At 47.3% G+C, this 22,873-nt stretch overlaps 1 protein-coding gene, 1 long non-coding RNA gene and 1 other non-coding gene across 5 annotated transcripts in view; 1 reads left to right on the forward strand and 2 right to left on the reverse strand.

The window, feature by feature from the left end:
* Positions 1-4,084, forward strand: part of LOC130523564 (NACHT, LRR and PYD domains-containing protein 12-like) — a 99,758-nt gene extending 95,674 nt beyond the window's left edge. The window contains exons 6-8 of one of the 3 annotated variants that reach the window (XM_057028905.1): positions 821-994; positions 1,201-1,374; positions 1,908-2,253. In XM_057028905.1, coding sequence (XP_056884885.1) covers positions 821-994; positions 1,201-1,374; positions 1,908-2,127 — 568 coding nt within the window. In that variant the 3' untranslated portion in view covers positions 2,128-2,253. Of the gene's footprint in view, positions 1-820; positions 995-1,200; positions 1,375-1,907; positions 2,254-3,364 lie in introns of those variants that run through there. The other 2 variants (XM_057028909.1, XR_008949915.1) reach the window with 2 other exon arrangements.
* A 2,477-nt stretch (positions 4,085-6,561) lies between these two features.
* Positions 6,562-7,351, reverse strand: LOC130523626 (uncharacterized). Its single transcript, XR_008949947.1, has 3 exons — positions 7,176-7,351; positions 6,848-6,902; positions 6,562-6,750 (listed from the first exon to the last, which is right to left on the reverse strand). It is a non-coding gene; the product is annotated as an uncharacterized LOC130523626 (long non-coding RNA).
* Positions 7,352-12,660: 5,309 nt separating this feature from the next.
* LOC130525095 (5S ribosomal RNA) lies at positions 12,661-12,778 on the reverse strand. Its single transcript, XR_008950375.1, has one exon. It is a non-coding gene; the product is annotated as a 5S ribosomal RNA (ribosomal RNA).
* Positions 12,779-22,873: the final 10,095 nt, after the last annotated feature.

Consider the following 22,873-nt stretch of genomic DNA (forward strand, 5'->3'; position numbering starts at 1 on the left):
AGGAATGCAGAAGTATCACCTGCTCAACTTGGAAGGTGGAGCAGAAACCACCAGCTGAGAAGGTCCTCAGCGAGAGAGGAAGTGGTGGAGAACCATGAAACTTGCTAAGCTCCACCTCAGCTCCAGAGACGGGCTGAGCTGGAGCTGTGGCACCAGGTATCGCCCAGAAGAGCCTCCAACAAACAAGCTCTTCTCTTGGGAGGAGAGGGCTTTGAATCTCAGCTCAGTGTGCTTGTCTCTAGTAGGTGGCAGCTGCACCTTTTCCTGAGGTCCTTGTTGATGCCCTGAGGGGAATTGATGCTCCTGCAATGTTTTCTGGCAGCATTGAGCTTGCAGTGGGGCAATCAAACACACTGTGGGGGGGCTCTCTTTCCTTCTCTCATCTGGAGAACAAGTGACACCAGCTGCCAATCATTGTTGGAGAAATGTGCAGTCAGGGGAACGATGCGTCCAGACTATAGCACCCTTCCAGCATCCAGCAGTGTCTAAAACCTTTGATTTGGTTTCACCAGAGAGTGTAGGGATTGCAGGGTCGCTGCAGCATCGCCCACAAGCTGTCAGGAGTGGGTCGCTTTGTCCCAACTCCTGACAAGAGTTGAGTGCTATTGAGAAATGTGGTCTCACAAACTTGGAAGGTATTTTGACCCACACACACTTTACATACGCTGTAGATCTTGTCCAACCGCCCTGAAAGAACCAAAATAGGAACATACGGCAGATAAGCCGGTGCAGGACCAGAGGTTTGTTGCTTGTAAGCTGTGTTTTGCTCTGGTACATGTTGATTTTTATTTGTCTTCTCTCAAAATAATTGTTATTTTAGCCTAAGCAGCTGCAGTTTATCAGAGACCAGCTGTGATTCTGTGGCCTCAGCTCTGAAGTCCAACCACTCCCATCTGAGGGTTCTGGACCTGAGCATCAACACGTTGCAGGATTCAGGAGTGAAGCGGCTCTGTTCTGGACTGGAGAGTCCAAACTGTAAACTGGAGAGGCTCAGGTCAGTCTTCATTTTTCTACCTATATACCAGCTGCTAAGATGGTGAAGTGAGGCTGTTCTCAACACTGCTGTGATGCACCACATTAAAAAAATTCCTTGGAATATCGTGAATTCAGGTCTGACCCAACTAAGAACTAACGTAGGTTTAGTACTGACGCAGATAACATGCAGACCTGCACCGTATAACCTCATCCTGCATTTTTCAGATTGCTTAAGTGCAGTTTATCAGAGATCAGCTGTGGCTCTCTGGCCTCGGCGCTGAGGTCCAATCCCTCCCATCTCAGAGAACTGGACCTGAGTGAGAACCAGCTGCAGGATCCAGGAGTGAAGCTGCTCTGTGGTTTTCTCCACTTTCCAAACTGCCGACTGGAAACTCTGAGGTAAACACCATTCTCAAAAATGTCCATTATTCCATCTGAGGGTCCTCACACTTTCTGAGTGTGTGTGTTGTGCCCAGTTCCTTCAGGAGGGAGGGCCACACGGGGACCACTTATTCATGATAAATTGATTTAAGGACAATGAAAAAGCCGACAGATGGTAACCAAAATTAGACAAAACTAGGTGAGGGTGCCTGGTAGACACCAGCCAACGAGGAGGGAGATGGTGAGGGAGACAGGAAGTCATCTAAGACAGGTTGTGCCTTTAAAGATGAGCCACAGGTGAGATGGATCTCCATGATGAGATGGGAGGAGGAAAGAGGTGGGAGAACCTGGGAAGAGTGAGGGCCAGAACAATATATATTCTCCTTTGGAACAGTGCGAACCTGAGAGGTTGGAATTGTGGTCATTACATATTACTATCATTTTTTAACCTGTAACTAAATTAAATATTTACAGATCATGCCTCTGATTAACCTTTCAGATGAATACTGGTTTCACTTATAACCTTATAAAAGTTTCCCTTCTTTATTTAGATTAAGGAGCTGCAGTTTATCAGAGATCAGCTGTGGCTCTCTGGCCTCGGCGCTGAGGTCCAATCCCTCCCATCTCAGAAAACTGGACCTGAGTGGGAACCAGCTGCCGGATTCAGGAGTGAAGCGCCTCTGTTCTGGACTGGAGAGTCCAAACTGTGAACTGGAGAGGCTCAGGTCAGTCTTCATTTTTCTACCTATATACCAGCTGCTAAGATGGTGAAGTGAGGCTGTTCTCAACACTGCTGTGATGCACCACATTAAAAAAATTCCTTGTAATATCGTGAATTCAGGTCTGACCCAACTAAGAACTAACGTAGGTTTAGTACTGACGCAGATAACATGCAGACCTGCACCGTATAACCTTATCCTGCATTTTCTTAGATTGCTTTACTGCAGTTTATCAGAGATCAGCTGTGGCTCTCTGGCCTCGGCGCTGAGGTCCAATCCCTCCCATCTCAGAGAACTGAACCTGGGTTGGAACCAGCTGCAGGATCCAGGAGTGAAGCTGCTCTGTGGTTTTCTCCACTTTCCAACTGCCGACTGGAAACTCTGAGGTAAACACCATTCTCAAAAATGTCCATTATTCCATCTGAGGGTCCTCACACTTTCTGAGTGTGTGTGTTGTGCCCAGTTCCTTCAGGAGGGAGGGCCACACGGGGACCACTTATTCATGATAAATTGATTTAAGGACAATGAAAAAGCCGACAGATGGTAACCAAAATTAGACAAAACTAGGTGAGGGTGCCTGGTAGACACCAGCCAACGAGGAGGGAGATGGTGAGGGAGACAGGAAGTCATCTAAGACAGGTTGTGCCTTTAAAGATGAGCCACAGGTGAGATGGATCTCCATGATGAGATGGGAGGGAAAGAGGTGGGAGAACCTGGGAAGAGTGAGGGCCAGAACAATATATATTCTCCTTGGAACAGTGCGAACCTGAGAGGTTGGAATTGTGGTCATTACATATTACTATCATTTTTTAACCTGTAACTAAATTAAATATTTACAGATCATGCCTCTGATTACCTTTCAGATGAATACTGGTTTCACTTATAACCTTATAAAAGTTTCCCTTCTTTATTTAGATAAGGAGCTGCAGTTTATCAGAGATCAGCTGTGGCTCTCTGGCCTCGGCGCTGAGGTCCAATCCCTCCATCTCAGAAAACTGGACCTGAGTGGGAACCAGCTGCCGGATTCAGGAGTGAAGCGCCTCTGTTCTGGACTGGAGAGTCCAAACTGTGAACTGGAGAGGCTCAGGTCAGTCTTCATTTTTACCTATATACCAGCTGCTAAGATGGTGAAGTGAGGCTGTTCTCAACACTGCTGTGATGCACCACATTAAAAAATTCCTTGTAATATCGTGAATTCAGGTCTGACCCAACTAAGAACTAACGTAGGTTTAGTACTGACGCAGATAACAGCAGACCTGCACCGTATAACCTCATCCTGCATTTTTCAGATTGATTAGCTGCAGCTTATCAGAGATCAGCTGTGGCTCTCTGGCCTCGGCGCTGAGGTCCAATCCCTCCCATCTCGGAGAACTGGACCTGAGTTGGAACCAGCTGCAGGATTCAGGAGTGAAGCTGCTGTCTGATCTCGTAGAGAATCCACACTATGGGCTGGAGACATTGAGTCAGTAGCTGGTTGAAGCCAGTCAACTCCCGCTCATCTGCTGCATCACTCACTGACCACTGGTGAAGAGCATCTGTGGAAACATCTGCCGTCTACTCCCTCCATAGATGAAAAATTCAGTTTTTAAAAAGCGCTGGTGGACTTTCAGGAGATCAGTCGATGGTCGACAAAGCAGAAGCAGCTTCGCCTTGAAGTTAAATTAGTTCCTGGTATCACACAATGCATCTTTATAAAGTTCTAAATGGCTCCTCGGCCACTCTTATAAGCATGGAAACATTCTCTTAATTGTCTCTTCAAATGTCTGTATTATACGTTACTATTTTACATCATGCCTTCAGAATCTTTAGGGTTTAGTATTTACTGTCTCTGTGACATGGAGCATTGGAATATTTCAGCTGCAGCCAGCAAAAACCCATCAGAATGACGGCTATCGGTGGGACGCCGCGGTCATTAGACTTTAGTCAGTCTGTTCATTGTTATAGGATTTATTGCAATCTAATAAAAACTATGAATAAATGTGGGAAATAGGAAATAAAAAGAAGCAAAATGACCAAATAAAACTCCCATGAATAGTGTAAATTTAAAGATGTCAAGAATGGATATAGCTTAAATTTAATCAAACATAAAGTGAAAAGGCCTCCTTTAAGTTTACTGCAAAATAAACACTAAATCAAGAGCGACACGCGCCAAAAACGTCTCATTCTCTCTTCTGTCTCCACTCATCTCTTTATATTCTCTTAAGATAATGGGGACGGGGTCGTGTGATAACAAAACAACCTAATTGGGGACTATATTTTTGTTGCAAGAACTTTGGCTCTTCAGAAGTTTCTATGTTGGCTTCCACAGATTGTGCATCCACTAGAAACTCAGTGTTTTTGAGGAACTACCAGGAGTGGCTGGAGTGGAGGCCAATGACGCTATAGCTACATATAGCTACATATAGATCACTGTTATCCTCAACCCAAAAGACCACCAGTTGGCGCAGATACTAAAGATAGGAGGTTGTGGTCGTTCCCCAAGGGTCAATCTTAGGTCCAAGCCTTTTTAATCTTTACATGCTTCCTCTTGGGGACGTCATCAGGAGCCACGGCATCAGCTTCCACAGCTATGCTGACGATACGCAGCTGTACATCGCCGTGGCTCCTGGTGACACAGGGCCAGTTGATGCCCTTTTTAACTGTATTCTAGATATCCAGTCATGGATGGCAGAAAACTTCCTACAGCTCAACCAGGACCAAACAGAGGTCTTAGTTATTGGTCCTGAAGGTCAGAGAGAAACTTGTACCAAAATTAAAGGATTTTAAGCCATCTCAATCTGTCAGAAATCTGGGTGTGATCTTTGACTCTGAGCTTAGTTTTATCCCACACATCAAAAACATAACAAAGGTGGGTTTTACCACTGAAGAATATAGCCAGAGTCCGCCGTTTCTCTCTCAGGCCAGCACGGAGGTGCTGATGCACGCTTTTATCTCTTGTGGTCTAGATTATTGTAATGCCCTGCTCTCTGGTCTTCCAAAAAAGAGCATCTCCAACCTACATTATTACAAAACTCAGCTGCACGGGTGCTGACGAGGACCAGAGGGTGGGAGCATTCACACGGTTTTAGAATCGCTGCATTGGCTACCCGTGCGTTTCAGGATCGATTTTAAGGTTCTTTTATTCGTTTTTAAATGTCTTAATGGTCTTGGCCCGACTTATTTATCTGACCTGCTTTTATTCTATCAACCCTCGCGGACTCTGAGGTCCTCCGGCACCGGCCTTTTAACCATCCCACAGGTAAGCTCTAAAACGCACGGGGAAGCGGCCTTCAGTTATTCTGGTCCCCGACTGTGGAACAGCCTGCCGGAAAACCTCAGGGCCGCAGAGACTGCTGGTTTTAAAAAGAGGCTCAAGACACACCTTTTTAATCAGGCCTTTAATTGATTTTCTGATTATTTTTAATTTCTTTTATGTTGTCATGCTTTTTATGTCTTATCCTTATTTGACTTGATACTTTTACTGTTTTACTCCCTCAGTTCTTAGTTTCTCAGTTTTTAGCTTTTATACCTTTTATCCCATTTACTGTTTCAGTCCTTCCTTTTTAGCTCCAGTGTTTCCTCATGGGGTTTCCTCATAGTGTTTCCTCATGGGGGCTGCCAGGCTGGGAGATGTTTCCGGTCTACCACTAGGGGTGCTGTCCCATTGTCGACTCTGGCCTGGGTGGTTAGGGGGCTCTGTGCCTTGGTGTGGAGCCTCCGGTCTGTCCGGGTCAGGGGGTGTCGTCTGTGGCGAGTACCACCTGTGGTCACGGACCGTGACCTCCCTCGGCCTGGTGGGCCTCCAAAGGTGGCGTCTCCTTCGCCTCAGGTCTCGGTGCCCAGCCATGTCTCAGCTTTTTGTTGTGTGGTGTTTGATTTGTGTATGCATGTGTGTGTGTGTGTGTATCTGTGTGTGTGTCCTTTTCTTGATTCTCTTGTTTCTCTTGTTGTTTTTATCCTTTGTGAGGCACTTTGTGCTACCCAGTGTATGAAAAGTGCCATATAAATAAAGATTGAATTGAATTGAAAAATTGAATCACTTATGCGTAATAACTATAATCAGTTAATCAAGAATGAGACAAATGTTATTCATTGACCTTCCTTCCTGAATTCTCATTGGTCTTTATCCAATGAGCTCCTTATGGTTCCTGGATCAATACAAAGACAGGTGAACCAGCATTTAGTTGGGCGAGTGGAGCTTCCGTTGGCTAACGTATTGCGTCCTCCTAACCTCCTGCCCATATTAATGATCATATTCCTCGGGGCAACAATATATCACTCCAATTTATTAACTAACCCTCAACCAAAACATGGGCTTGGGTTCATTTGAAAGACTGACTCACTGCATCACCCATCTGGACTGAAGGACACAATAGCCACTTTTGCTAACCCTTTTGCCAGGTCACATTCAGCTCCTGTCTGAGTCCTCTAAATGAGCCTGGATCCATGCGTTGACCATCAGGATTCAGCATTTGTTCTTTATTTTTGAATCAAATGAAGACCAGAAGATGATGCAACTGTTTATTTATAGCTGTCAATCAAACAAATCATCAGCTTCAAAATCACCATGGCAACAACAGAAGTAAAGCTTGATAGATTCACTGGTAGAAGGCATCAAACTGCTGCTGGTGATGATGATGATGATAGAAGACTTGTTTCAGCTGTGTTGTCCTCTGTTGTCATGACAACACAGCTGCTGGATAACATGAAGTTTGGAAGAGCATCAAATATTCACGTTAGAGTGAACAAAACAGATGAACTTAATAAACTGAAAGACAGAAGTAAAGTCCAACCTTTGACAGCTGTCATGGAGAGAAAACCTTCATCCACATACTGGCGGGCAGAGTTCTGAAGAAAAGGGTATCACACGTCAGTCAGGTGCTTCTAAATGCTTCTGATTAAACCTTTGATCATGTTGTTGTGTTCCTGTCTTTGACTCAGGAGATCATCTGATTTAAAGACTGTCTGTGTCAAATATATGGACATTCTCCAGATGAAAAGAGAAAAAAAGTAAATGTGCGTCCACTGGAAACTGTCGGACTTGGTCCTCTTCTACTGCCCCTGCTGACGAGCAGCAAATAGAGCTGAGAGACACTTTTCTCTCTGAGGCTTCTGACTTACCGCTGGCCTCTCCAGATTCATCAACTGGATGATCATTGTCCCCTCCACATGATGAAGATCGCTGCCTTCAGCTTCATCTGCACAACACATTCAGAGGGGAGATTTTCTTCATCCTGGCACATTTGAATCCCTCTGAATTCTTCTAGACTGCAGATTAAAGGCAGCTTTCTTTACCCAGTGGCAGACTGGAGGTCTGACAGACAGCTGAATCAGGTGGGTGGCTGGCTGGCCGGCTGACTGGCTGACTGGAGGTCTGACAGACAGCTGAATCAGGTGGGTGGGGGCTGGCTGGCTGGCTGACTGACTGACTGACTGACTGGAGGTCTGACAGACAGCACTCAGCAAGAGGAAGAAGACAAGCTTCATGGTTCTGAGGGACAGGAAGCAGACAGACAGCTGAATCAGGTGGGTGGGTGACTGGCTGGCTGGCTGGCTGGCTGACGGATTGACTGGCTGGCTGACTGGCTAATGACTGGCTGGCTGACTGACTGACTGACTGACTGACTGACTGGCTGGCTGGCTGGCTGGCTGGCTGGCTGACTGACTGACTGACTGACTGGCTGCAGAGTCTGCATTACTGCGGACACCGCACCAATCCACCTGTCGATCTCCTGCTCCATTCTTCCCTCACTCGTGAACAAGACCCCAAGGTATTTGAACGCCTCCACTTGGGGCAGGATCTCCTCCTTGACCCGGAGAAGACACTCCACCTTATTCCGTTTGAAAACCATGGCCTCGGATTTGGAGGTGCTGATTTTCATCCCAGCCTTCAGAAACCGATCCAGTGATCATTGGAGGTCACGGGCCGATGACGCCAACAGGACCACATCATCTGCAAAGAGCAAAGACGCGATCCTGAGGTCACCAAGCCGGATCCCCTCAACACCATGACTGCACCTAGAAATTCTGTCCATAAAAGTTATGAACAGAATCACTGACAAAGGGCAGCCATGGCGGAGACCAACCCTCACCGGAAACAAGTTCGACTTACTGCCAGCAATGTGGACCAACTCTGACACCGATCGTACAGGGAGTGGACGGTGTGTATCAGGGGGCCCGGCACCCCATACTCTTGAAGGACCCATAGGACCCCCCGAGGGACACGGTCGAACGCCTTCTCCAAGTCCACAAAACACATGTGGACTGGTTGGGCAAACTCCATGCACCCTCAAAGACCCTGCTGAGGGTGTAGAGCTCGTCCACCGTTCCACGCCCAGGACCAAAACCACATTGCTCCTCCTGAATCCGAAGTTCGACTATCTGGCGGACCCTCCTCTCCAGTACCCCTGAATAGACCTTACCAGGGAGGCTGAGGAGCGTGATCCCCCTATAGTTGGAACACACCCTCCGGTCCCCCTTCTTAAAAAGAGGGACTACCACTCTGGTCTGCCAATCCACCGGCACCGTCCCCAATGTCCACGTGATGTTGCAGAGTCGCCACGTCAACCACGACAGCCCTACAACATCCAGAGCCTTAAGGAACTCTGGGCGGATCTCATCCACCCCTGGGGCCTTGCCACCGAGGAGTTTTTTGACTACCTCGGCAGCTTCAGCCCCGGAGATACGTGAGTCTGTTCCCAGGTCCACAGGCCCTGCTTCCTCACTGGAAGGTGCATGGTGGTATTACGGAGGTCTTCAAAGTATTCCTTCCACTGATCCACAATATCCCAAGTTGAGGTCAGCAGCACACCATCGCCACTATACACAGTGTTGACAGTGCCCTCTTCCCCTTCCTCAGATGCCAGATGGTGGTCCAGAACCTTTTCGAAGCCGTCGAGGAAGTCGTTCTCCATGGCCTCATCCAACTCTTCCCATGCCCGGGTCTTTGCCTCGGCAACCGCCGTAGCTGCTCTCCGCTTGGCCTGCCAGTACCTATCTGCTGCCTCAGGAGTCCCACAGGACAAAAAGGCCCGATACGACTCCTTCTTCAGCCTGACGGCCCTCACAATATGTTTGGGTCCGACATCCTTCCCTACCAACAGAGCCAACTCACCACCAGGTGGTGATCAGTTGACAGCTCCGCCCCTCTCTTCACCCGAGTGTCCAGAACATGCGGCCGCAAATCCGATGACACGACCATAAGGTCGATCATCGATCTGCAGCCTCAGGCGTTCTGGTGCCAAGTGCACATGTGGACGCCTTTATGCCTGAACAAGGTGTTTGTTATGGACAATCTGAGATGAGCACAGAAGTCCAATAACAAAACACCACTCAGGTTCAGATCAGGTGGACCGTTCCTCCCAATCACACCTCTCCAGGTCACACTGTCGCTGTCAACGTGAGCATTGAAGTCACCTAGGAGGACGAGGGAGCCCCAGAAGGAGCACCCTCCAGCACTTCCTCTAAGGACTCCAAAAAGGGTGGATACGCTGAATTGCTGTTTGGACCATAGGCACAAACAACAGTCAGGATCCGTCCCCCCACCCGAAGGCGAAAGGAGGCTACCCTCTCATCCACCGGGGAAAACTCCAATATACAGGCACTGAGCTGGGGAGCAACGAGAATTGCTACCCCTGCCCGTTGTTTAACATTCAATTTAACGCTTAACGGTTGCATCACCATCGTAGAAGAATCATAGCAAAATATTTGGTTAATAATTTGGAACATGGTGGGGTAAAATCACAATATTTAATTATTTTCTGTACAAGATTTACAGTACGTCATATATGCAGCAATTTAACCCACTCATACATTTACGTTTTTGGCTTTAATGCGAAGCACACCAGCTTAAATACTTCGCATGAGATTTTTTTTGTGAGGTCATCACAGATAAAAGGCCATTTTGGGTTGTAAGCTTTGATTCAAAGTAAAAAATCTTCATATTAAAGTGTGCTGCTGCACCTACAGACATTACCCGTTAAAGGTTGAGCTGAAACCACCATCAGATCTGCCGCCGCTTTGGCAGCTTTACCAAAGTCTAAATGTTCTCAGTATAAATCCAATTCTGCTAATGTGGTTGCGCTTCTTCGTGTCAGTGCAGTCTCGTGCGCGGGGCTCGTGCACATGAGGGTTAGGCTGGTTGATGCAAGTCACAGCGAAGCAGGTGGGGCGGGGCTTGTGTAGCATGTGCCGGCCCCTCTCAAACTGTAGCCTAACTGGGCCTTGCTCACGCCCTGATGACTGGCAGGGGCGTGAGCCCCTCACCTGTGCTAGTCTGGGCTGGGGAGGGGGCGAGGCGGGACTTTCCTCTTTCTCCATGAGGCGGGAGCAGTGAATGGATCTGTTCATGACTGTTAGAGTGTGTGTGGTCATGGCAGTGGCTTTTTGTTGTTTCTGCTTCAGGCTGCAGAAGATGGGCTGTTCCTGTAGCACTTCTTCTGACGAGTGGAGTGACAGCGACAGCGACAGCAGTCTGTCAGAACTCCCACCCTTCGTTAGACGGGAGCACAAAGACGGTGGAGCTGAGGCAGCACACCTCCGCAGTAACCCAGCATGCATGCTTGGATGAGGAGGTTAAAGGAGACGGCAGTGGCACATGTGAGGAACCCTGGAATCACATCCCCGTGTGGCGCTGCCCAGACTGAGCACAGGCGGAGAGGAAAACACTCTCGATGGTCAAAGCCGTCCAAACCGGTCCAGTGTGCAACAGATGAGCCTGGTCCATCCACGGTTCTGAAAAACAGTTTATTACCACCTCCTCCTGAACCAGAAACTTGTTTATTACCACCACCTCTGAACCAGAAACCAGTTTATTACCACCACCTCTTGAACCAGACACTGGTTTATTACCACCACCTCCTGAACCAGAAACTGTTTTTTTACCACCACCTCCTGAACCAGACACTGGTTTATTACCACCACCTCCTGAACCAGAAGCTGGTTTATTACCACCACCTCCTGAAACAGAAACCAGTTTATTACCACCTCCTCTTGAACCAGACACTGGTTTATTACCACCACTTCCTGAACCAGAAACTGGTTTATTACCACCACCTCCTGAACTGTCTCTATTGAGCGAGGTCAATGTGCGTCTGACCACAGGACTCGCCACATATCGTTCAACAAACTCACCGTGGATTCACCAAATCCGAGATCGACTGGCAGGACAATGCGGCGCTCCAACGTCCGTGGCTTCCTGTGAATTCCCGCGTAAGGAAAATCCCAAGCCGAGAAGAGGGCGATGGTCCCTCAGTCTCAATTTGCTTTTATAAAACACTCGAAGACCTGGGCACCCCGAGACCTGAGTGTCAGGATGTTGGCACTCAAACTTTGCCCCCTGGTGCTGGTGGAGATGCTCCTACTCCATCTTCCAAGATTGACGCCGTCTGTCCTGAGCGGCGGGTGATGGCTGGGGGGCAACAGCGGGGACAAGCCGAAGGCAACGGTGTGGTCCCAGGGCACACCCCAGGCTGGGTCCCCCAGAGGGGGGGCGGTGTGGACACCCCAGGGCCAGTGTCGGAGCTCCAGCCCTCCAAGGCTCAGAATTGTGGGCCAATGTTGAATCGGTAAGTTTATGGCCCCCACCCTCGCTCACACTTTATTTCACTTGTGGAGCACTTGGTAACACCTGAGACCTGTTCCTCTTCAGGGGTCTGGAGCAGAGTTCAAAGACCAAGGCTGACCACCAACCAGCTCATCCGCCAGGACAGCAAGTAAGTTTTGGGTGTTGAGTTGTTTTTGATGCTTAATTTGATGCTTGATTTAATTGTGTCTATTTATGTTACTCATTCATAAAGTGAATGTCCCGATTGGTCACAGACACATCAACATTTCTCGGGTTCAAGACTCCTGACAGGACAAATAGCCCAGGTTATAGCAGACCTGTTGCAAAGATGCTCATGGTGGAAACTAAATCCTGGTTCTCTGACTTTTCAGGTGGGCTCCAAACTGACGTACGCACAGGTCTTGATGATGCCCCCACGGAAGCGTGCCCCACCCCAGACCTGAGCCCCCCTACCCAGAACAAGAGCCCCAACCAGCTTGGACTCCCGTCCACTAAAGTTGAGATATGCAAGGCTGTGAACGGATCGCTATGGATATTTGGTTTTCAGTCTTTACAAAGAAGCTGAACAAAATCAACTCTTCAATTGCTGCTTTAGGGGATTTTTTTCTTTAGTTTGTTTAGGGTCTTTTTAAAAAAAATCCAGGTTCTGTTCCCAGGTTGAATGTTCCAGTGTTTTCTTTAAACACACCTGCATAATTGATGCTTATCATTCTGATTTCTTCTATTAAAAAGCACTGAGCAATATGTCTGTTTGCATCTTTTTAATCTCATGTTGGTACTGAGTTTGTTCCGCTTTTATTTGAGTTAATCAGGGATGGAGGGGGATGTGTGTTTTGGATGTAGAAACTTCTGTTTAAGTAAAGAGGATTTGTAGATGTAACTCATTCACATTCTGTCCAGTGTGAAATCACAGAATCTGAAAACACTGACTTGAGTGTTAAAAACCATTACAAGTGTTTAAACACCATTTAAACATGAATGTGTGAAGAATGTCCAAGTACAGGTGAGTTACTGATGGACGTAAAGTGGAGGAGTGCAAAAAGCTTACAGAACCTGGTATTCCCAGGCGGTCTCCATCCACGTACTAACCAGGCCCGACCCTGCTTAGCTTCCGAGATCGGACGAGATCGGGCGTTCTCAGGGTGGTATGGCCGTAAGCGAGAGCAGGTGCAAGAAAATGGCCTTTGAAGTTAATACACTCAAACTTATTTCTTGAAACACTTATTCTGGTGGAGGTTGTCCATTTTGCTTTGTCACAGTCCAAACCTCAATGTTGGAGCAGCCTCCAATCCATTCCCCCCAAAAAGAAAAGGCTATATAGCCTATGAGCGCCATATCATCAAATCTGCCTAGAACGGCTCTTGGATGAGAGGTGAAACGCCTTCAAAAAAATCAAACAAGATTCAACTCCGATAAATGAAATCAACTTAAAAGCAATGTGCCATGGCCGGGAATCGGTGCCATGGCCGGGAATCGATCCCGTGCCGGTGCGGGCCTGTTGACAATTGCTGTAACAGACAACCTGATTGAAACCTCCTGAAGACCCCAGAGGGAGAGTTTGAATCCAGCTTTGGGCATTATCAAAGAGAAGATATTTGTTTGAAAAATTCACGATCATAAAAATGTTTAAAGTGCATAGCAGTGTCTGTGAGGTTTATAAGCCACAAATGCTGCTCTTTTTAGGAGCACAGCCATCTATTAAACTGTAGTTTTTGTCATAGCATAGTTTTATTGACAAATTCTAAATTGCAAGTAGCAGATATGAACAGGGAAATGCTACGTTATCTGCTTATTCTGTGCGTGAGTATTGCGTCACTTTTCTGTCTCCTCTATCGTTCGTTGGTTGCATTGTGCACGGGGTGCCGTATTCACTTAATATTGAACACTTGGTGTGTGGTATTCACTTAATATTGAACACTTGGTGTATTGTATTCACTTTACTTAAAATTTTGAACACTTGGGACATTCTAGTCAACAGTGAGAAACAACCCATATTAAACAAATACAGGGCTTCGCCGATCACTAGCGTTAGCATAGCCTCACCGTCAGTTTCACCCGGTGTCTTTGTTCAGCGTGCCAAGTGTTTAGTTTACTCCTCTGCCTCCCTTAGTGAAGGGAATAGGTGCACAAAGTGTAGTTTATTTATGGCTATGGAGGCGAGACTTAGCGAGCTTGAGACGCGGTTCCGCACTTTGGAGTTAGCTGGACTTGCGTCAGGTAGCCAGGAGAAGAAGCTAGCTGCTGCGGAGCCGCCTAGCGTAGCTTCAGCTAGCGGTCCCCCGGCAGCAGCGGCTAGCCAGGGCGGCTGGGTGACGGTCGTAGGAAGCGGAGCCCAAACAAAGGCCCCCGGTGCCCCACCACCCGCTTCCCGTGGCTAACCGCTTTTCCCCACTCGGCGACACACCCGCTGAGAAACCGACCCTGGTAATTGGCGACTCGGTTTTGCGCTACGTGAAGCCGACTCCAGCGACCGTAGTTAAGAGCATTCGGGGGCCAGAGCGGGCGACATAGAAGCAAATTTACGGCTGCTGGTGAGACGTAATCGTAAATTTGGTAAAGTTTTTATTCACGTCGGAGCCAACAACACCCGGCTTCGTCAGTCGGAGGTCACTAAAATTAACTGGAGTCGGTGTGTAACTACGCAAAAACGTTGCATTCTCTGGTCCCCTCCCCAATCTGGCCGCGAGGAGATGTTTAGCCGCATGTCGTCGCTGTCACGGTGGTGCCCCGATAACCAGGTGGCCTTTAGACAGTTGGAACACTTTTTGGGGAAAACCTGGTCTGATCAGGAGAGACGGTGTCCATCCCACACGGGATGGTGCCTTTCTCATTTCTAGTAATTTGGCTAATTTTATTAGACCCAAAGTGACCTGACAATCCAGGGTCCAGAGCAGGATGCAGAGGTGTAGTCTTACACACCCTCTCTGCTGCTTCCTTAGAACCCTCATCCACCAACAATAACATATTTAACACTATAGAGGTAGTCTCTGTTCCACGGTTAAAAGTTCACCAAGCACAGAGCAGGGGAGAGGTCAATCACCAAAATCTTATTAAAATTAATACTGAAGCACAAGTTGGAGAAACTATTATCACAATTAAGTGTGGAGTGTTAAATATTAGATCTCTTTTGTGTAAATCCCTGTTAGTGCACGACCTGATAGCGGATCATCACATTGATTTATTTTGTCTCACTGAGACCTGGCTTTAGGAGGAGGAGTATGTTAGCTTAAATGAATCTACTCCTCCTACCCATCTTAATTATCATATTCCTCGTGTTACTGGTCGAGGAGGGGGAGTGGCAGCAATCTATCACTCCAAGTTATTAATTAATCCCAGACCAAAACATAGCTTCAGTTCATTTGAAAGCCTGACTCTTGGCATCACCCATCTGAACTGGAGGACAGAAAAGCCACTTCTGTTTGTAGTTGTATATCGGCCCCTGCTGGCCACATTCAGAGTTCCTGTCTGAGTCCTCTGATTATCTTATCTGACTTGGTCCTTAGAACGGAAAAAGTCATTATCATTGGAGACTTTAATATCCATATGGACGTTATAAATGACAGCTTTAGAAATGGCTTCATTTCATTACTTGAGTCAGTTGGTTTCCTTCAGCAGATAAACCAACCAACTCACAGCTTTAACCACAACTTATATCTAGTTCTGACTTATGGTGTTGAGGTAGAACATGTGTCAGTGTTCCCTCAGAACCCAGTCCTGTCAGACCATTCTTTGATCACTTTTACATTTATGATTAAGGATTCTTCTATGCTCAGAACAAAGTCTTACTATAGCAGATGTCTTTCAGATAATGCTGTAGCTAGGTTTAAGGAAGTGATCTCTGTGCTGATCCCAGGACCACCGTGTGTTTCCCAGGGATCAATCATTATAATCTTAGCCCTGCTGAGGTTGACTCTATTGCTGAAGGTGCAGCCAACCTCACTGAGACTGGAAAGGAAGTGGCATTCTGTAAAATAGACAGCTACCATGTAGCCTGGAAAGACTGTCTGGTAGTTTATAAAAGGCCCTTCGCAAGGCTAGAACAGCTTTTTTCTTCTTTGATTGAGGAAAATAAGAACAACCCCAGGTTTCTCTTCAGCACTGTCGCCAAATTAACTAAGAGTCACGTGTTTTAGATCCACGTATCCCTTCTTCCCTGAGTGGTGAAGACTTCATGAGCATCTTCACTGATAAAGTTCTAGCTATCAGAGAGGAAAGCTAACCAGGCCATCCCAACAACTGGACCATCACCAGATGTGCTGACTGTGGGAACATACAGGTTCTCCAACGAGCCCTTAAGCTCCTTCAGCCCTATATATTTTTCTGAGGCGTCATCGCTAATTCAGAAATCCAAGACCACCACGTGTCTTTTAGATCCCATCCCAACACACCTGTTGAAGGATGTTTTACCATTGATAGGCAGTTCTATCCTGGACCAGATCAATGGTTCTTTAGTGTCAGGTTATGTACCCCGGTCCTACAAGGTGGCAGTGATTAAGCCGTTGCTTAAAAAAACCATCACTGGATCCTGACGTATTATCAAATTATAGGCCGATATCCAACCTTCCTTTTATCTCTAAAGTTCTAGAGAAGGTGGTGGTGACTCAGTTACTGGATCACTGCAGAGGAACAGCCTGTTTGAGATGTTTCAGTCAGGCTTTAGAGCTCATCACAGCACAGAAACAGCACTTCTTAAAGTCACTAATGATCTTCTCATAGCTTCCGATCATGGACTGGGTCTCTATGCTGGTTCTGCTGGACCTCAGTGCTGCTTTTGATACAGTTGATCACAGCATCCTGTTACAGAGACTGGAACATGTGATTGGGATTAAAGGGACAGCACTAGACTGGTTTAGATCATATTTATCTGATAGATACCAGTTTGCTCATGTCCATGGTGTTCCCTCCTCATACAGTAGGGTTAGCCATGGAGTTCCTCAAGGTTCTGTACTTCTGTACTCAGTCTCCAATCCTCTTCACCTTGTACATGCTTCCCTTAGGGAACATTATTCGGCAGCATGGGATAAATGTTCATTGTTATGCTGATGACACTCAGCTTTATTTATCCATGAACCCGAGGAGACAGAGAAGTTAGTGAAGCTCCAGACCTGTCTTAAAGACATAAAGTCCTGGATGTCTTCAAATTTCCTCCTCTTAACCCACCCAGGAAAAACTGAGGTCATGGTGTTTGGTCCTGAACCTCTCAGGGATAGATTAGATCACATGATCACTCTAGATGGTATCTCATTAACATCTAGTCTCTCTGTGAGGAATCTAGGAGTAACTTTTGATCAAAATCTCTCCTTCAACTTACACATTAATTAGTCTCTAGAAGTGCCTTTTTTCACCTGAGGAACATCAGAAAGATCAGGAAGCTACTGACCCACCATGATGCTGAAAAGTTAGTCCAGCATTTGTTACTTCCAGGCTGGATATTAGAGTTGAAACAGAGCAACCCAGCAAAACCCTGCGTGAATCAACAAAAGACACAAACACAGGTACCTTGCAAGGGAGAGCGAGCAGCAGTTCACTCTGGAACACCCTCCGTCGCTCTGCTGCTCCCCTGCAAATCTCCTTCCTTTATTCACATCAGCTCATTATCCATGTGGAATTTTCACCTTCTCCCAAGATGCTTTTAGGGTTTCAGATAACAACCTCACAGTAAATCTGGTGCTCTGGACAAGTGTACTAAATCTAGAGAGGTGAAAAACACTGTTTCTTCTCCATGCACTTAGGTGCTAAACATACAAATGCATTTAAATGATAACAATATAATAATTATTCTCTCTCACATACGCACACCACACACACACACACACATTTGCTGTAGAAAACACTGATAATGAGCACATTTGACATTAGGCCCCTCACCTGAACATTTCAGTAGGGTTGATGTTCACCTGTTTCATGTCAGTGAAGACATCAGAGGCATGGACCTTCATCCATCCTCACTGGCATCCAGTGTTTGGAGTGGGATCAACTATCAAAATTCAGAACCAAATCATGTCTGTTTTGAACCTGTAGCCTCCTTTAGCTGAGCTGGTGGTAACGTCACGACTAACGTACCGTTACAGCTGCTACGGGGACATTTGGGGGTTCTCAAAAGGGGCCCCGTTACCTGCTCCACTAGTTGCTGTAGCTCAGAAACACGTCTTTAGCTGTCTCCCTCTGTAATGTCCAGATGGGACAGTTAATGGATTAATGGAGAACCTTTCTGTGTTCCAGCCAACGGTCGGAGCAGGGAGTGCATCTTCTCAGATAGTGCTGGAAAACAATTACACAGCTCTGCAGAATGCTAAGGTTGAAGGCTGGTACGTTCCTTCAGTCGGAAAGGGAGGCCCATCAAAGCCTCCAGGACAAGGCAGAACCAAAGAGGGTCCACTTCATCAAGAGGCTCCACGCAGGCCCCCTCCCTTCCCCAACATGGACCAGAGCAAACACTTTGAGTTTATCTGCTTTTCAGCCACAAGTCGACAAAGCGCAACAAGGAATCAGGCACCGTTTCCTAACAGCGAGACAAAAGGAGGCAGATATATAACAGATCCAACTTTATTTTTGTATATTTTCATGCAAAACTGTACATTGAAATATGGCTTTAACACAATAATTGTAATAATATTCCTGTAAAATGTGCTGTGTAAATAAAGAAAGAATAAAGGAAAGTGACAAATTGATTTTGGAGGCTTGTTTCAGAGGTGAACAATGATGGTGAGTAAGACACAGAGAGGTGAGGAGAGGGAAATCTCTACCCATATAAGCTGTGATCTTTTGAAGACAATTCAGATCATTTCTGTTTGCAGTATCCTGCACGGTAGGAAATCTGGAACTACTTTATAAAAACGAGCACTGCTACCTGCTGGACATATGGTGCATGTACACTTAGATTTATCTATTTAAATACCACGAAATGAGAGGTGTTTGCAATGAACCAGGGTCTGGTCCAGGAGGAGGTGTTTGCAATGAACCAGGGTCTGGTCCAGAGGAGGTTTTTGGAATGAACCACTGTCTGGTCCATGAGGAGGTGTTTGGAATGAACCAGGGTCTGGTCCAGGAGGAGGTGTTTGGAATGAACCAGAGTCTGGTCCAGGAGGAGGTGTGTGGAATAATCCAGGTGTGGTCCATGAGGAGGTGTTTGGAATGAACCAGGGTCTGGTCCAGGAGGAGTGTTTTTGGAATGAACCAGGGTCTGGTCCACGAGAGGTTTTGGAATGAACCAGGGTCTGGTCAGGAGGGGGTGTGTGGAATGAACCAGGGTCTGGTCCAGGAGGAGGTGTGTGGAATGAACCAGGGTCTGGTCCAGGAGGAGTGTTTGGAATGAACCAGGGTCTGGTCCAGGAGGAGGTGTTCGGGATGAACCACTGTCTGGTCCAGGAGGTGTTCGGGATGAACCACTGTCTGGTCCAGGAGGAGTGTTTGGGATGAACCGGGTCTGGTCCAGGAGGGGGTGTGTGGAATGAACCAGGGTCTGGTCCACGAGGAGGTGTTAATAACCTGGTTTGCAGCACAGTGGATGGACTCATCTGTTGCTCCTGCTGTTGCACACTGGCTCTGCTCTTGCTCAAGGTCATCAGCATCAATGTCGCACATGCAGCCGAAGCTGCGGGTCGTGTTTTTGACGGCCGAGGCGGAGCCGTCGTTAAACGTGTAACTCCTCGCCCCCTTATCATCGCGTTGGGGTTTTGGATCTACCTTCGGCCTCTGATGGTCACCTGATGCTTGAGTCACCATGAAGGCAACGGACAGCGGCTCAACAAGAGTTGACTGGACCGGTTTGGACGGCTTTGACCCAACTGGAGTGTTTTCCTCTCCGCCTGTCCTCAGTCTGGGCAGCGCCACACAGGGATCTGAATCAAGGGTGGCCCGACACCACGTGTTGGGTTCCTAGAACCTCAGGTTCCTCCTTACATCTGCTGTCTCTTTAAGCTCTGCATCCAACCATGCATGCTGGGTTCCTGCGGTGGTGGCTGCCTGTGCTCCACCATCACCGTCCTCCATCCACTGTAGGGCAGGAAGTCTGACAGACTGCTGATGTCACTGTCGCTGATGCTTTCGCTGTCGCTGTCGCTGTCGCTGTCTCTCCACTCCTCAGTCTTACTACAGCAGCACCCCATCTTCTGCAGCCTGAAGCAGAAACACAAAAAAGCCACTGCCATGACCACACACACTCAAACAGTCATCAACAGATCCGTTCGCTGCTCCGCCTCATGAGAAAGAGGAAAGTTCTGCCTCGCCCCCTCCCCAGCCAAGACTAGCACAGGTGAGGGGCTCACGCCCCCGCCAATCATCAGGCGTGAGCAAGGCCCAGTTAGGCTACATTTGAGAGGGGCCGGCACATGCTACAACCAGCCCTGCCCCCACCCGCTTCACTGTGACTTGCATCAAACCAGCCTAACCCTCGTGCACGAGCCCCGCGCACGAGTCTGCACTGACACCGAAGAAGCCCACCACATTAGCAGATTGGATTCATATGGAAAACATTTAGACTTTGGTAGAGCTGCCAGCAGAGCTCAACTTGATCCCAACCATCACTCCCAGTTACTGACCCACTACCTCCAGTACAGAGAAGGCCTCTACAGGCAGAACCATGGTGGTGCACGGGCTCACCAGTATCTCCCATAGTTGCCAGTCTACAGTATACTGGGAGAAGTTGAAAACCCGAGCCCGACATCCTTCACAGGAACCGGCCCAAGCCACTGGTTCAGATATGTGGACGACACCTGGGTCAAGATTCTAACAAGAGAACTGAAGGCGTTCTCAACCACACAGATGATTACGTCACATTCATCTGGCCTTCCTGGACTGTGCGCCCCCGTCGTTCCACAATAGCGTTGCACGTGTAATGCAGGCCTCTCTGTGTGGTTATACTTTAGCAGGCAGCATTATACGTGGGTAAATACATATGCCAGCTCCAGGATCTTCAGCTGAGATCATCCAGTGTTGTGTTGTATCAAACCAGATTAAAATTGTGCTATTCAGCACCTATTTTATTTAAGAGTGGATTCAGAAACATTCTAAGGAGGAATAAAGTGAGACTCTACAAGGCAAATGTTTCTTTTTTAAGGCTCTTTATATGTGATGCAATTCCACACCTGTATTTCATCCATTTCATCCATTTCAGCCATTTGGCAACATGAGCGGCAGAAATTGCATTCTCCAGTTTTGCCATGTCGTCCGGCACAGCAGCAACATGGAGTGAGAGCTGTTAAATGGGAGGTGAAGGACGATGTGTTAAACATCTGGTCACGATAGGTTTCAAATCTCTTCTCAATATCATCATCTGAACTGGAACCTGAAAATTCAAAGTTTAAGTGCATTAGTGCATCAAAGTGCATTAGCATCAGCCATTTATGCAGTGTATGGAGATAAGTCCAGGGCCCAGGGGGAGCCCAGGGGTCCCGGGCCCAGGGGCCCAGTGTGTGAAACCTGGGGCTGAACGAGTCCAGCAGCCTCGCTGCCACCATTAGGACTTTAGGACGAAATCAATACAATAGGTAAATTACACACCCACAAAATAAAGTTTTCTATGTCCCTATTCAATAAGAGACATTTCCGTAAACCCCCATAATCCCGCTTTCTAAATTGGAAGTAGCAGATATGAACAGGGAAATGCTACGTATCCCGCTTATTCTGTTACAAATATCTGATGAGATAGGTGTGGAGTTAATTTCAGTTGGGGATGACAGATGGATATTAGTGTTGTTAGTATGATACTTGAGTTCTTTAGATATTGTTTTCAATCAGGAACTGCCGCCTTGATTGGCTTTTTTTGAAGACAGAAAGGTTTGACAATAGTGTGGACAAAGTGGGAAATTCAATTTGATTTAATCAACACACACACACACACACACACACAAACACACACCTACACCTCACCCACACACACACCATCACTTCCAGTCTTTTCCTCACTAGCCCACCAGGGACTGACCTTCTGAACTCCTGATCGACACCCCAACAACCTTGATCTTACACTTTCACACCTACATGATAATTGCATGTGTGCGCACACACACACACAGCCCACACACCCACACACACACCCACACCCACACACACACACACACACAGAGCTTTACACATGTTACCACACTTTATCTTTTACTGGCCTAAGATTCCTTTGATCACATTTATCAGTGTGATTTGAAAAATGGTGGAACTGTTTTATCAGTGTCTAATAAAAATGAGAATTAATAGACATTTTTCCTTTATGTCAGCTCAACATGCAGAAGCAATTCGCCTTTTCCCTTGGAAACTTCGGGTTTGTGTTCCGCAGGGGCCTCTTGGGTTTCTCCTCCAGGAGCCATCTGATGAAGCCAAACGGGTGAGTTCCACTCCTCAGGACAAGTCTGCGGGCCATGAGGGAGGACCTCGTACGGCAGAACGCTTTGGCCGTCATCCGACAAAGAGGGGGGATCCCTCAGATAAGATGGAGGTGCAGGGAGACTATGTCCTGCAGTTTGGTAAATATAAAGGGAAGTCTTCAGATGGCTTTTGCAGAATGACGTAGGATCCACCTGTATCTGATCAAGAACGTGCAGAGCGAGGAGCAGCAGGTCTCTGTATGGCTGACAGCCACAGTAAGGACAGCCTCCAGTTATTTGTGAGTTATGCCCTCAGTTTCCAAGAAATCCAGGCTCTCCTCACTTATGAGGCCGGAAGAGGGGATGGAGTGACTGCCTCATCTGAAGACCACCAGCTGGTTGGATTTGGTGCCCCGAGCCAAGAGCAGGTGGAAGGAGATCTGGGACAGCAGAGGTGATGGCTATGCCGATTTTGTCATAGGCAGGCTGCGTTCCAGGTACACGAATGTCCATGTTGCAGCAGAACCTGCTGAAGAGGCAGCAGCCCACCACACCTTCCACACCTGCTGAGCATCCCATGAAGGCCCCAGCTGAGCCCCTGGGTATGCTCATTCCTTCATGTGACAATTCAACTTTGGGAAAAGTTTTTTTCTTTTTTACGTACTATCTTTTATGTAGCCGGTATTTTTGTCTTTACACAGCCATGGAGGAGGACGTGGAGATGGAAAGGGAGATGCTGAGCATCCATAACTCTGATCTGCAAGTCCAGAGCTGTAAATACAACCTTACCACATTTATTTCATGTCAGACAAACAAGTCCATGCCGTATCTGATTTCTATTGTTTTTCTTTTTCATCTGTGTGCAGATGCTATGGCCAGTAGCAGCAGCCGCCCTGCCGAGAGTGCACCAGGAGCAAACAGGTTTCTGAAAAATAGGTTTCAGAGCTGGAGTTCCG

The sequence above is a fragment of the Takifugu flavidus genome, chromosome 4, assembly GCF_003711565.1.
Source record: "Takifugu flavidus isolate HTHZ2018 chromosome 4, ASM371156v2, whole genome shotgun sequence".
Lineage (NCBI taxonomy): Eukaryota > Metazoa > Chordata > Actinopteri > Tetraodontiformes > Tetraodontidae > Takifugu > Takifugu flavidus.